This window comes from Homarus americanus, unplaced genomic scaffold, assembly GCF_018991925.1.
Source record: "Homarus americanus isolate GMGI-L3 unplaced genomic scaffold, GMGI_Hamer_2.0 scaffold38595, whole genome shotgun sequence".
NCBI classification, from domain to species: domain Eukaryota; kingdom Metazoa; phylum Arthropoda; class Malacostraca; order Decapoda; family Nephropidae; genus Homarus; species Homarus americanus.
Window position 1 is genome coordinate 14,242 of NW_024726583.1, and position 16,810 is coordinate 31,051.

Genomic DNA, 16,810 nt, shown 5'->3' on the forward strand with positions numbered 1-16,810 from the left:
ATCTGACGTGTTAAGTATTCAACAGTGCGACCTCTTTCTACCTGGATAGTTTTATTATTTCCCTAAAAACATGACCTACTGTACGTTCATTAGATTATTCCATTAAAACTTTTTACAGAATGACCACAGAGTTCCCATCCCTGGCAGTCTCTGTAAAAGTTGGAGCCAGGCCTCAAGATAATATTTCCTCCCTTTCTAAAAATTTCCATAAAAAGATCCTGTCCGTGGAAGAGCACATTTTGAACTTTCATAAACATCTTTTGAATAATATTTTTATCACGCAACAATCGATGAAAAATATAACTCACTAGAGACACACTGAGGCCTATTTCTAATTTATAAAATGTAAAATGCTACAAGAATCTAGTTTATTCTTACTCATAGACATATAAAGATTCCATTAAAATATTCCTATCTTTCTCAATTTAAAGAACGACGACACCAGGGCCGGGCCAAAGCTTACCCACCAAACATTTGATAAAACTAACACCAAAATAGAAAAGTTTATCCAAATGTTTGGGGATCATGAGGTTAGATAAATGCCCCGTGATGAAGGTAATCACTCTTACCACGAATCAAGATCAATAACGACCAAGGTCACAGCATCTCGGCACACCTGTATGTCACCCGTGATTACCTGATATGAGTCGTGGTCTTCAGGGGAACCTCAAAGAAGGAATCAGGAGAGGAGATTAATATTTTTTTAGCTTATATCAGTAATAATAATAATAATAATAATAATAATAATAATAATAATAATTGTTGTTGTAGCTTAAGCGGCAGTTCCAAGTAAGAAAAACACTTTATACATTCATTTACAATCGTTCTTTCATCTCCAGCTAGGAAGAAATTTCAACGCAAGAACTTTTGTGTATTCATTTTGTCTTGTCTTTTAGCTGCATTCCTAGTTCACCAAATAAGGGGGGAATGTACCAGGTAACTTACATACCTTTGAATACCTGTTTTGTGTAATAGCTTAAGGTGACCAGGTAGACGTGTTCTTATATCTTGAGTTAGTTTGAGAAATTTGACATATTTGGTCATTCGATAATCTGGTTTAGGTGTTGTAAGTTCACAATCAGTAATTCCGTCCAAATGATCATGCATAGTACCGTGGAAACTGTGGACATGCTCTGTCGTAATATGCTCCGGTGAGAGGAGGGAGCATTCAATCTTTCCAATGGGGTACATCTACCTACATTATAATTATACCTACTGTATAACCTTTAACCAGAAACATAAACTTCACACCAAACCAGTTATCACAGAACCCATCTATAATTTGATCTATTTCAAATATTTATAAACACATGTGCGAATCACTCGCTGCTAAATCATAACCACACTCAGAATATGATCTTTCAAGCGGGAATATCGGTACAAGTATGGTAATTCTTAGATGATGACATTATGGTAGTGCGACTGATCACCTCGATAGATCATTAAGGAACACGTATTCAAAAACATTAATATAAGTAGAGTAACACCCAAGTGACGTCAGCATCATCCATCAACATGTGGTGGTATATTGTATAACCTAACCTCGATCTGAGAGACAAGAGGAGTCTAAACCTTCCTTAAACTGATCATAATATATACAGTAATGACATCAACCCGCACCATCCTGCTTCAGAGGCTTGACCTTCTTACTCAAAGGACTTACACACACACACACACACCATGATAACTCTCCATCATGCCAGCAACAGCATCAGGACCTCAGGTGCGGACTCCCTTCAATCATGACTAAACGTTGATGACATCACACTAGTGACCAGAACCACTTACAGCCAGTCTCAACCACACGTGTTCCTCCCGGCCTTCCAGATGAGGCTGTTCAATGCTCACTTGACGGATATGAAATCGCAAATCGAGAATTCAATGAAAAGCTCTCCACTGCAGATGTCTTCACCAAGCCGCTTTTGTCGTCTTGTGCGGAAACATCAATTTAAGGTTGCATGTCCCTTCAGACGACTGCTAGTGGCACTTTAAATACCATCTGGCTGTGACATTGAAGTTGGTCAGTTTATAACCAGCCACCTGCTCGAGGATATTACCCTAGAAGTCGACAAGTAGTCACGTGACACTCAAGTTATTACAGTCAATCTTGAGGAGTTTCGACAAGATACACTCAAGCACCGACAGGTTATGAAATACCCCGTGTATATATACAATACACTCAGTTACATGGCAAACGTATAAAAAACACCTGAAATATAATTATCTTGCATCAAAATTGTCATCACGAACACAAAACACACACACAAGGTCCACGTTAACATCTTCAAAATTAACTTCCTATCCTCAAAGTTAATTTCCTATCCTTAAGGTTAAATTTACATCCTCTAAGAAAACTTCCTCAGCACCAGACTATCATAGTGACAGTAGCTATGGGAAGAAAAACAAAACAAGAATTGATCATTATGACAGCGCCAACACGAAATATCAACAACACCTGGAAGTTTTCCTCCACCTGGCAAAATCACGATTGTGGAAATTGAGCCAAACTCTTCCGTTCTTTCTGCCTGTCATGACTCTGTTGACGTCTGCAGCAACATGTATACGGATCATTACAGAGGTTCAGTGAAGAGTGCCAGATTGTGTCGCGTCACAAGAAGAAACATAAAAGTTGCAAGTAAACAGAGTATTACCAGCACTTATCAGCAGTCACAGTTTTAGACAAGACATACTGTAGATGCTACAATGATTAGGATTTATTCTCTGGTCATGTTATTTAATGAATTCGAGACAGAGAGAGAGAGACACAGACAGAGATGGAAGAAGGAAGGAATACCACAAGACAGATAAACAAACATACATGAAATGCCAGAGAAAGAGTAATATTTTAATTTCGTCACTCAAAATGTTCTGGTTATAAATTGTTGACGCCAAAACGTGATGTCATTAAGGTAAACACTAATCCGGTGATTACCATTGGCTCACGACACAGCACTCACACTGACACAACAATCAAGTAACGTTATTATAATCCTATTTTGTTGTGACGTGCCAATCCATACAACACTTACTGAAAAATTCTGTGATAACGTAATACAAGACGGAAGCGGAATCCATCGGATTCACGGGAACATTTGAACATATTTCCCATAAAGCAAAAATCATTCAAATCTAAAACAAACAAACAAACAAAAGTGTCAGACCGATTGTCAAAAAAACACTAAAAATAAAAATAAATATTATCCAATGGATTGTGGCGAAGAAAAACAAATATTTATTACAACGCTTTATTGGAATATTTAATTTTCAATTGCTTATAACCACCCCATAGATGTGAACAAATACTAAAGGGGCTTCTTGCAGGTAACGTAAACACAAGATAAATAAACATTATTCTCCTCTATAGCTAGTTCTTTACAAACCTTAGTCACTAACCCAGCAATAGTCACTAGGTCATCCAGAATAGTCACTAGGTCATCCAGAATAGTCACTAGGTCATCCAGAATAGTCACTAGGTCATCCAGAATAGTCACTAGGTCATCCACAATTGTCACTCGGTCATTCAGAATAGTCATTACGTCATTCAGAATAGTCACTAGGTCACCCACAATAGTCACTAAGTCATCCAGAATAGTCACAAGGTAATCCAGATTAGTCACTAGCTCATCCAGAATAGTCACTAGCTCATCCAGAATAGTCATTAGGTCATCCACAAGTAACTAGGTCATCCAGAATAGTCACTAGTTCATCCACAATAGTCACTAGGTCGTCCAGAAGTCATTAGGTCATCCACAATAGTCATCCACAAGTTCACTCGATCAGCCTGAATAGTCACTGAGTCATCTACAAGTAACTAAATCATCCAGAACAGTCATTAGGTCATCCACAAGTAACTAGGTCATCCAGAATAGTCACTAGGTCATCCAGAATAGTCAATAGTTCATCCAAAATAGTCACTAGATCATCCACAAGTCACTAGGTCATCCACATGTTCACTCGGTCATCCAGAATAGTCACTAGGTAATACAGAATAGTCACTAGGTCATCCACAAGTCACTAGGTCATCCAGAATAGTCACTAGGTCATCCAGAATAGTCTCTTGAGTGACTGAGATTTTTTTTTATTGGGCACTCCCCTACATCCTTGTGTAAGGTGAAGCGCAGAAGCGTTTACAGCGCCCAACAGGGAAGCATGCTAAGTTCATGCTTGCCTTTATGTCTCATGAGTTAAGGGCGTAGAAGCCTGAAGAGTCAAGGGAGTAGAAGCCTGAAGAGTCAGTGGTTTATGTCATCAAGTTATTGGAAGCTCCAACAACTACCTCAATACGAATTCGCAACTTTCGGCTTACAACTTTGCTGCTAGGTGAACAGGGACTGATGGGGGCTAGGAAGTAAGTCCAAACATGACTGAGATTGAGTGAGTCATATCAAACTAGCTCCAGGTCAGGTCTCTCTCTCTCTCTCTCTCTCTCTCTCTCTCTCTCTCTCTCTCTCGGCACCACAACCACTGTAATTTCGTTTATATTCATCACACACACACACACACACACTCACACACACACACTTCATCCTTGACCACCGAAGGGTTCAAAACGTACCTGGCGCTCCTCTGGGAGCAGCCAGGTCAACTGTTAAGTTGGCCCATACCAACCCCCTCCCGTGAACCCTCCTCCCCACCGGAATGTCAACAGGTTCTCGCTAAAGGTTACAATTTCGTTTAGGAAAGGAATGGAACCAGTGTTGAACAGTGGTGAACAGTGCTTAAGTCAGTGAGAACAACTCAACAGTAACAGCTGAGTCGTACCCAAGTTAACTTTCACACAGTGAGGTCCCAGGTACCCAGTGATAACTGCCCCTGACTTAATAACACCAGCGATGTGTTAATCCGTCCACGATAGGAAGGCCTGGGACCACACTCACATAACACTATCTGTGAGGGAATTACTACACCATGTGAGGCCCCTCATAACACCATCTGTGAGGGAATTACTACACCATGTGAGGCCCCTCATAACACCATCTGTGAGGGAATTATTACACCATGTGAGGTCCCTCATAACACCATCTGTGAGGGAATTACTACACCACGTGAGGCCCCTCATAACACCATCTATGAGGGAATTATTACACCATGTGAGGGCCCTCATAACGCCATCTGTGAGAGAATTACTACACCATGTGAGGCCCCTCATAACACCATCTGTGAGCTGTATAACACCATCTGAGAATTACTACACCATGTGAGGCCCTCATAACACCATCTGTGAGGAATTACTACACCATGTGAGGCCCTCATAACACCATCTGTGAGAGGAATTACTACACCATGTGGGGCCCCTCATAACACCATCTGTGAGGAATTACTACATAACACCATCTGTGAAGGAATTACTACACCATGTGAGGCCCCTCATAACACCATCTGTGAGGGAATTACTACTGTACACAATGTGAGGTCCCTCATAACACCATCTGTGAGGGAATTACTACACCACGTGATGCCCCCTATAACACCATCTGTGAGGGAATTACTACACCATGTGAGGTCCCTCATACCACCATCTGTGAGGGAATTATTACACAACGTCAGGTCCCTCATAACACCATCTGTGCGGGAATTACTACACCACGTGAGGTCCTTCATAACACCATCTGTAAGGGAATTACTACACCACGTCAGGCCCCTCATAACACCATCTGTGAGGGAATTATTACACCATGTGAGGTCCCTCCTAACACCATCTGGGAGGGAGTTACTACACTACGTGTTTGCTGTTCAACACCTACATTAATCTGTATGTTCACTGTATGTTCCTTTACCTTTCTCTAATGACAGCTTTGTTAAACCACCAATGTATGTAAGTCATTTATGTCCAATGTATATTTTCAGCCTTCGGGCTGCAGAACTTTTTCAATAAACCGTTAATTATTATTGTTATTATTATTATTATTATCACACACACACACACACACACACACACACACACACACACACACACACACATACACACACACATACACACACACACACACACACACACACAGTTGACAAGAAAGAGAGAACTCGGTAATGTGGCTTGACCTATTTGTGGTCTCCCATCTACACCTGGCAGACGAGTGTAAGGTGAGGGGGTTACAAAAGTCCTCTGTACCCAGAGGTGTTTCTTATTGGGGGGGAGGGAGGGCGGACGGGGATGGAGAGCAAAGGGAAGAAAGCAAGATAGGTAAGAAGGGAAAGGCGGAAGAAAGCAAGATAGGCAAGAATGGAGAGGTGGAAGAAAAAATGGGAAGAGGGGCGCGACTTCTTTTTCTTGGTGTGAAGGAATGAAGGGATTAGGGAATGAGAGAAAGGAGGAGGAAGAGGAGAAATTTGAAGCAAAGGAGTACAAGAAAGGAAGGAGGAAGAGGTAAGGGAATGAGAGAGGAAAGAAGAAGGAAGGAGGAGGCAGAGAGGTAAATGTGAAGAGAGGATGAGAGAAGAGGAGGAAATAATGAGGAGGGAGGGAAAAGTGTGGGCGAAAGTAGACTGGTTTTGCCAGGTGTATAACAGAGGTCAGCATCATGTGGGTCGATCAGATTGTAGATGACCTGGTTATGACCTGGTTATGACCTGGTTATGAACTGCTTATGAACCGGTTCTTGGTAAATCAGAATAGTGGAAAATTATTCTTACACGATATTAAACCAATCACAGGAGAGATTATATCCAACTACACTAAATATTACTAGCTTCATGCCCCACCTTTCGACCAATCGCAGACGACAACACCTGAACACCCAATCATATGGCAGATGTCCTAATAATTGTCCGCTTTTGGGCCAATCATAGTAGAGAAGGGTTAACTATAGCTATTCATATTAATAATTATCTGATTTATAACACCTCGACTGCTCACAATACCTTACCTAAGTTCTATTCTAAGTGGACCAATTGTTCGGTCTATACAGATTTGCCCCCACACACACACGTTACAGCATCCAAGAGGGAATTTGTTGAGAGCTAGAAAGGGGTTGATATCCTCAGTACTTGTGTGTGTCGAAATGGGACAGTGTGTAGTGCAGCTCTTTTAATATCTAAGATTCGTCCAGTACTCGTCCAAGACTCACGTGAGGTTCAAAATAGTGGACGACGAGATTAGCTTCAGAGTCTTTCTTCACGGATGATCAATAGTCTTAAAGGTAAGTAGTTCCTCTGTGAAACATCCAGAGAAACCTCTTGTGGATGTTTACCCATTGCATCCAGCCCAACGATGACCGCGAGAGAGTGTTGGATGACAGGAAGGTGAGGGCGGAGAGGAGAGGTGTGAGTCTCGCAAGGTCGGATGTATAATGTCATGATAAGGAGATACCGTCGTGTTCTCTCTCTCTCTCTCTCTCTCTCTCTCTCTCTCTCTCTCTCTCTCTCTCTCCACAGACAGGGGCCAAAGAGTACCATGACTATTTTATCTAAGTCAGTAATAAGAGAGAATTATAAGCAGCTATACTCATGCGTTACCAAGACACGTGAGAGGTGTTCGTGAACTGTCAGGTGAGGATAAATGAGGAACTCCTGACCAAAAAAAAAAAAAAATTGCACAGCATTTTTACTCGTTAAGCGTGTGTATAAGAACCGGGGAGCTCACCTAATAGTAAGAGTGAAAGAGAATGAAAGAGAAAAAGAAACAGACAAAGGAAGGGATAGAGACAGAGAGGGATAGATAGATAAATAGATAGATAGATAGATAGAGAGGGATAGGTAAATAGACAGACAGAACAGACACACAGAAAGATAGGGAGGGATAGATAGAGAGACAGACAAAGAGATAGAGATAGATAAGGATAGATAGAGACAGACAGAGATAGAGAGGAATAAATATAGACAGACAGAAAAAGAGATAGATAGAGAGAGAGAGAGAGAGAGAGAGAGAGAGAGAGAGAGAGAGAGAGAGAGAGAGAGAGAGAATAGGCTGGAATGTTGTTGTCTGTACACGTGCCAGTAAGTATAAATATCTTAGAGGACGTGAAACATTTGACGGTATTATTTGGCTTGTGTTGCATGTCTGGCTGATGAGAGAGAGAGAGATGAGTGTTACCTCAATATGGAACTTGTTTTTCTTACGATTCAACTACAGATCAATCAATGCGTTTACAGATTTATACCAAAAGTCTCCAGTGAGGTTTTTTTTCTCGCCTTTTGAAATAAAAAATTGACCGATGGCTCACACAATGACTCACACTAAAAATAGTCACTTAGCTTTACAAACCAGCGTCAAAGGTCACTAATGATTATTTTAACACGTAACTATTGCAAGTTTTGACCTTCTCACAACAAGAGGAAGAAATGTGTGGGCAGGTATCGATGCATGTACCAAGTTTGGTCTGGTTAAAACTGTTTTATTTATGGTTGCGTTTAGTCAGCTTAGAGCACGTCCTTCCAAACCTGACTGCTGGATATTTTTTGTTCTTGTTATACAGAGTTGATAAATCATTTCACTGACACAGCTACACTCAGCCAGCGTCACGATTCTCATAATGCCTAGGTAGTGATGCAGCTTCAGAGTAAAACACTTCTTAATACCAAGCAGGTTCTTGACCTGCGTCAATGAACCTTGCCACAAAAATTAACCCAGCAGCTGACGATCTGTTTCACTTTGCTAAGACACGATTTTGAAGCTACGCCAGACGAGCGTTGGTCTGCCTCCTGCCAGCAGTGGGGTGACAGATAAAGTCTAACTGGGACACTGTTTAAGAATTCCTGATCTACCTAGATTAGCGTCGTGGATAGTTAAATAGATGGATTGATGAACGAAAGGGAAACTTACCTAGCTCAGCATAGCAGAGGGCGCCCACCGTGGAGAGGAGGCCCGACACGGCCCACACCACCAGCGCCACACCCACGCTGCCGCTGTACTCCAACACGCCCTTGGGGGAGACGAAGATCCCCGAGCCGATGATGATGCCGACAATAATACCCACGCCGTCCATCAGCCCCAACTCCTTCTTTAGCTTGAACCCTGAATCCGAGGAGCTGTCCCCCGCCTCCTCGCCCGCCTCGGAGCCATTATTGGTGTTTCCAGAGGCAAGGGGTGCAACTTCTGCCGGAGAGGCGTTGGAAGCATCCTGCAGGGTTGCCATGATGATAGCGACGCTGCTGGTGTGTTTACAAACAAAGAGAGTGAGAGGAGAAAGGAGGGGGAGGAGAAGAAGGAAGGTGCTGACCTGACTGACTCACCACAACTGTAGGTTCTTTCCTGGGAGCGTTTCCACCATCAAGGGTTACAACGTTGTTTTTTTCTCACGCAACATACACTCAAAAGGCAATTTATTCACTCTTACTGCACATTTAATTGGAGTACTTCCTCAACACCAAATTTCATAGGAAAATTTTTAGCAAGTTAACAAGAACCAGCCTAGTTCAGTACACAAGTTCCTGTCATTAAAGCCTTTATTTTCTGGCACTGGCACACGAAGGACACTTGAAGCTACTTCCGTTTCTGGAAGCTCACAATAAACACTACACTATAGAAAGCCTCAGCTGAGGTGGATGAAGGCACTGAGTGAGGACGTGTGGGCAGATATTATCACGAGACGTTGTTTACTTTCTACTCTACGGTCACTCTCACTCAGGAACAGACAAGTATAATGTACCTCACTCTTCTTCCACTGAATCCTGTATTTATAAGACTTCTAACGCCATAATATAGGACAGTACACTCGGCACGCTATAATAAGGCCTCCGTTATAAAGATAATCACAGGAGTGTCACACGAGGCGCTGCACCACACTACCATCCCCAGTGCTGTTCGTCTCTCTCCCCAGCCACATCATCAAGGTTTTATTTCTTCGGTAAACTTCTCCCCTCTGCAGTGACTTCTTCAGGAGACACTTGCCTCTACCAAGCTACCGCATAGCCAGTAGTCTCCGCACTTGAGCTGTCTTCAACCACCATGGAACCTGTCAAGAGGAAAAAATACAATTATTAGCGACAAACATCAATTGACATTAAGTAATTTAAATATGTTAAGTTGTCTTCATCGAATAATATAAATTAACATCTACGGTAATGTGTACGATGAGTTTCACAAATCACTAACAAGTTTGGTAAATACAATATTAACAGATATCAATAACAGCGACCTGCAAAAATCCTTACATAATAAGTTATATCTATCTAGCGACAGACAAACGGATAGATACATAGATATAGAGATAAATAAAGAGACAGAGATAGACAGATCATTCCAAAAACCCATGAACAGGGTGGGACAGAGGTTGAGGGTGGCTAAGTGTTCCTTCACTGTGATGTGTGACGTTGTTGACTGACTAGCGAATCAGTTCCCAATTACGACGGCTCAAACAGTGACGGTAAACAGTCACGCCTCAGCACAGGTCGGGGGAACACGTAGACTATTCGGTTATCTCCCACAGAGAGAGTGGGGTGACTCTCACTTAGTGCTAACAACACGTGAGAGAGAAAAAAATGAGAGAAGAAGCTGGGGTGGCCCTCACAGCGTGTGAGTGAGTGACCAACAGCCACCGCCATTCAACATCCTCCTCTCACTCACACTCACACTCACACACACATACATATATTATTTGTAATTCGAAACTCATTCCCCAAATATGTAACTGTATATTTTCAGCCTTCTGGCTGCCAAGCTCTTTCAATAAACCGTTAATTATTATTATTACTCACCTACGCACACACACAGACAAAACACACACACACCCACTGAGTGCTACACCCAGGCATAACACGACCTCCCTCCCCTCTCTCTCTCTCTCTCTCTCTCTCTCTCTCTCTCTCTCTCTCCTGTCCATTGTTGACGCTTCAGACTCCAACCTTTCAATCAAGGATATATTTCAGAAGTGGCTGTCATGACCCTGGGAAGCCTTAATCCCCGACACAAACCAACACAAGACCCGATGTTTCAGTTCTCGGTGTTTGGAGCGTCGACTTTCTGCCTTAGACGACTCGGGGTAGTGATAGGTATAGTGAAGGTCGATTTGGTTCAACCGCCCTCATCAAGGACGTTTCATGCTGACCGCTTCCTTCCTTAATCTATTCATCTATTGTTTTTTTTCTTTTTCATTCGCTTACCCCTAAGGACGGATCAAGGAATACACAGTAAAGGTGAATCGTGTAGCTTCTTCGACACTGACTCACTGCACATCACTTCAATAAGCTGACTCGGTCAGATTCGTTCATGCCGCCATCATCACATGCGAAACGACTGGACTTATTTCACCAACAGGCGTTGTCCATCACCACTGACGACGAGAGATTCCAAACCCAGAGACCATATGCTATTAGGTCAAGGTCATTGAGAGGTGGTGGTGGTGAAGGAAGGTAGTGGTGGTGAAGAAGGTAGGTAGGTAGGTAGGTAGTGGTGGAGGGGGGGGGGGAAAGGAGGGTAGTTAGATGATGGCCTCTAAAGGCGTTGTGACCCATGTAAACACCTCTAGGGTAACAGTGCCGTCTTGACCCCACCAGGACGCGAAGGATCCACGTTCCAGTTACTCGTCCACATCTCAGGTCACTCGCCCACGTCACAGGTCACTCATCCACGTTCCAGGTCACTCATTCATGTCCCAGGCCACTCATACACGTCATAGGTCACTTACCCACTTCTCCAGGTCACTCATCCACGTTCCAGGTCACTCATTCACGTCCCAGGTCACTCATCCACGTCCCAGGCCACTCATTCACGTCCCAGGTCACTCATTCACGTCCCAGGTCACTCATCCACGTCCCAGGTCACTCATCCACGTCCCACGTCACTCATCCACGTCCCACGTCACTCATCCACGTCCCACGTCACTCATCCACGTCCCACGTCACTCATCCACGTCCCACGTCACTCATCCACGTCCCACGTCACTCATTAACGTCCCAGGTCACTTATCCACGTTCCCAGTCACTCATCCACGTCTCAATTCACTCATCCACATCGCAGGTTACCCATCCATGTCCCAGGTCACTCATCCATTCACTGGGTCACTCATCCACCACTGGTACCTCCCAAGCAATACATAACAGCCTATCAGTAATAATAAGGGGTGGAGAGAGAGAGAGAGAGAGAGAGAGAGGGGGGGGAGGTAAACATGACAGAAATGGAGAAGAGGCAATAAAGAGAACAAGAATGAAGTAATGAAGAAAGACCAGAAGAGGAAAATCATTGGATAACAGAGAAGTGGATAAGGAGATGGAAATGGTAGATAACGGAAGTAGGGAGGATGATTCTAGATAATGCTAGGAGTGTGATATAGCGCTAAGAATGGAAGATAACGCTAGAAATAGGAGATAACGATAGGAATGGGAGATAACGCTAGGAATGAGAGATAACGCTAAGGTAAAAATATAGAAAGGAGATAGGGAGATAGGTAAAAAATAGAAGAGGGTAATATGAAAGGTCCATAAAGCTAGGAAGGGAGATATATCAAAGTGAGAGAGCAAGACAATGAAGCTTAATGAAGAGGGAAGATAGGGAGATGGATAAAGTTGGGAGAGGGAGGGAGGTGGTGATGATGGGGGAACAATACTGTAGGCCAGGAAGCCTCCACTTGAAGCCTCCCCGGTCGTCCTACCCACCTACCCCTCCCCCCTACCCCTCCCCCCTCCCTTCACCCTCAGTACACACACACACACGTTGGTACATATACGCTATAAGTACTACATGCTGGTTTAAGTGTTTTGTTAATGTGTTTGTACCTATTGTTTTTGTTTAGGTTTGATTGTGACAAAGAGTGTACAAGTGTGTGTGTGTGTGTGTCTCTCTCTCTCTCTCTCTCTCTCTCTCTCTCTCTCTCTCTCTCACACACACAAATAACTCAATACAAGAAATCAGTGCCTCAAGTGCCAGTTGACTGACATAAACATCCCAAACACACACACACACACACAACACAAACCCCAACTCTCCCTCCCAAACACACACCCAAAAGTGCCCTTAACACACACGTGATCACATATAAACACACAAGTACACCAAATACATACACATGTACTTCCAAACACACATAGGTACCTCCAAACACACACAAAAGTACTTCCAAACACACACAAGTACTCTCAAACACAGACAAGTACTTCCACACACACCTAAACACACATCTAATTCACCTTCGAGACCCTGTGCCACCTGGAGTCATTCATCTTAATACAAAGTGACTTTAACTCTCTCAGGTTACAAGATCTGACCATGAACCAATCACAACACCCCCCCCAACACCCGGTTCCTCAGTCTCAAACGGTAAATTTTCCTCCCCAGAGACGACAGAAAAACACATCTAGGTGGTTCTTTCAATCTTCAAGGTGAGGATGGAGACTGAGAGAGTTGTAAGTCAATTATTTTCCTGGTTGGTGATGTGAGACGCCATCTGAAGTGATGATATACAGTATGTGAGAATTTTCCTGGGTGTGTTATTTTCCTGATGATGATGATGATGACGATGATAATTATTACAACAACAACAACAACTAATAATAATAATATTTACTATAGAGAATTAAAAACACACCGGGTACATTATTATCACGCACGATACACACGCACCATCCCTCTTATTTAGTCTTGAGCACCAAACACAGTATACGATAATTAGAAAAACAACATTAACACAATATCAGGAGAGTTAGCAGATAATGATAAATAATCATAAACTTTAATCTTAATTATGGTAAAATAAATACTGATCTGTGTAGGTCTGGCGATGGCATCATCAAGTGGCGCCCTCTTGAGATAATATTCTTGGAGATGAAAGCCACACATTTTCCCGGTATCTGACGTAAGAATAATTAACTCCCTCAAAAAACAACATTACATTTACAGACGTTAAATACAAGTCATGAGAATTTCATAATAATACAACAACAATAATTATTTTGATGCAATGTAAACAACAATTAGTTCACACTCTACTTGTACATGTAAAACAAAACACTGCCTATGTTAGCGTTAGTAAGAAATCTACTGTAGTTGTGACATTACTCTCAGGGTCAGTTTGATGTAATGTTAGGCTGATGTTTAAGAGAAAGTCACGCTCTGTATTGCTCTCTGTTTTCTTTTACCACTATTGCAACACTCCTCATGCACGTCGTCTTTCTTCATGTTTTAAATATCAACTCACCACTCTAACATCACATTCCGAAGTGGGTGGGTGTGTGGGTGTGTGGGTGTGTAGGTGGGTGTATGGGTGGGAAGACACAGGTATCATGAGAAATTTGTTGATGACACTAAAATAGGACGTGTTATTAAATCTGACGAGGACTCAGCAAAACTACAGGAAGATCTAAACAAATTTTTCGAATGGTCTGAAAAATGGCAGATGAAATTCAATGTGGACAAATGTAAAGTACTCAGTATAGGAGATGTAAACAGGGAAACCAGATACCAGATGAACAACGATGCCATAGAAAATCCGACTGCGAGAGAGATTTAGGAGTAATGATAAGTAGGAACCTTAAGCCAAGTAAACAATGTGTTTTTGCTCGTAACAAGGCTAATAAAGTACTTGGGTTCATACAAAGGAGTGTTAGTTACAAGACTAGCGAGGTCATCCTAAAACTGTATCTTGCTCTTGTGAGACCACACCTGGATTACGCAGTTCAGTTCTGGTCACCGTATTACAGAATGGATATAGAATCATTGGAAAGAATTCAGAGGAGAATGACAAGACTAATCCCGGGCATTAGGAACCTTGAGTATAGAGACAGGTTAAAGCATCTGAATTTGCACTCCCTCGAGAGACGTAGAGCGAGGGGTGACCTGATAGAGGTGTATAAGTTGAAGTCAGGGCTAAACAAAGGGGACATTACAAAGGTACTCAAACTATCCAACCAGGTGCGAACTCGTAACAATGGTTTTAAATTAGAGAAATTTAGATTTAGGCGTGAAATAGGTAAACACTGGTTTGGAAACAGAGTAGTGGATGAATGGAACAAGTTACCAAATATCATCATTAACTCGAATAAGCTGAATAGCTTCAAACATAGGTTGGATGCTTATATGAGCAATAGGGGTTGGGTGTAAACGGGACTGCCCAGTATGGGACAATAGGCCCGCTGCAGTTTCCTCCATTCTTATGTTCTTATGAGTGAGGGCCAAGTACAGCTGTCCTGGAGAGTGGTATCAAGACTCACCAACTGTATGACTGTGAAAGATTGGTAGATAGGAACCCCCACACACCCCTCCACCACCCCCACACCTAACACACGAACCTTAACATGCAAAACACCTTACCCACCCCAGCAGGAGACTTGAAGCAACTGTGGTGGTGGTAGGGAAGGGAGTCGTCGAATGTACCTACAGTATTAATCTTATCTCCCACCCCCATCCCCACCCCCACCCCCCCACACGTGCTCTTCTCGTGGAAGATCTGAAACCTGTGCTATTTCTTGTTGACTGTCCTTCGAATGTGTTTTTTTTTCATGAGGAGATTTCATCTTCAGTCGACCCAAAGAAAGAGAGAAAAGTATATTGGAAATAGATTCGTGTAGGCTATAAATAACAACAAACATACATAAAATAAATACACACAAAAATAAAGAGAAAGAAGGATATATATAAATACATATAGAAAGATAAAAAGAAAAAGAGAAAATGAATAGAATATGCGTAAATAAAACACATCGCCACGCACCACACACACGCTGGCTGCCGGATACAATATCTCTAACATACAGACAAAAAAATAATAATTCTTAATATACACATTGCCACGAGAAATAACGTATCACCTAATTGTAATTATAGTGTTAAATATACGATTACTACGCTTATACTCAAGGGTCTGACGATGAATATATCTTAGTAATTAACTGTAAACATTGTGAGCCTTTACTGGACGCTTTCACTTGGCACCAGAAATCAGAGTGTTTAGGCTCTGATTTCTAATGTTAAATTTTGTCCCCTAACAGTTGCCAAGTGAACGTATCTAGTTAAGGTAAAGTATCAGTTTAAGTTTTATGCTACTTATAAGTGTTCTTTTTGTTGGTGTTTTAGTTGAGTCATACCACCAAGTGAATTGTCGTATCTTTAGTAACGAGAAATAATCAGACGACGGAGTTCTGTGAATCCGACCCAAGGAGAAGGACAACGAGATTTTGACTTCTGAATTTCACATATCTACGCACAATTCTCCCGTCTTGAGTTATTCACTGTATTTCGTTAACTTGTAATCGTTAATACAAAAAATAAATAAAAATAAACAAAACAAGCGAAATTTTTTGACCGATTAAAGAAATAAAAATACCCGATAAACTACCTACATAAAACATAACTACAAAAAATACATAATGAACTCACATATATGTTAAGAGGTTTATGTGAGAAAAACAACATCCCTCTATCGTGTGTTCATAGGGCATTGTCTGCCGGGGTTCAATGACACTAAATGAGGGGGATAGAGAGGAAGAAAGGGGAGTAGAGGAAGGAAGGAGTGGGGGGAAGAAACGAAGGAGTGGGAGGGAAGAGGAAGGAATGAATGGAGGGAACTGGAGGAGGAGGAGGAGAAGAAGGAAGGGAGGAAGGAGTGGAGGAGAGGAAGGAAGAAGTGGAGGGGGAGAGGAAGGATGGAGTGAAGGGGACTGGAGGAGAGATGAAGAAGAATGGTGTAAAGGAGAAGAGGAAGGGGGAAGAATTATGCAGAGAGGAAAAAAGGAAAGGGTGGAGGCAGAGGAAAATACAAAGCAATAGTGAAGGAGAAGAAAAGGGAAGGGAAAATAGAAAGAGGACAAATTAACCAACTGATGGGCACCTTATCAGCACTAGCACCACCTATTAAAACTGGCACCACCTATTAGCACTAGCACCACCTATTAAAACTGGCACCACCTATTAGCACTAGCACCACCTATTAAAACTGGCACCCCC

General features: G+C 42.3%; 1 protein-coding gene across 1 annotated transcript in view; it reads right to left on the reverse strand.

Annotated features, from left to right (window-relative positions):
* The window catches only part of LOC121865652 (large neutral amino acids transporter small subunit 2-like), a 43,059-nt gene that overhangs the window by 13,617 nt on the left and 12,632 nt on the right, over positions 1-16,810 (reverse strand). Inside the window, 1 exon segment of the mRNA XM_042365179.1 lies at positions 8,759-9,890. Coding sequence (XP_042221113.1) covers positions 8,759-9,071 — 313 coding nt within the window. The 5' untranslated portion in view covers positions 9,072-9,890.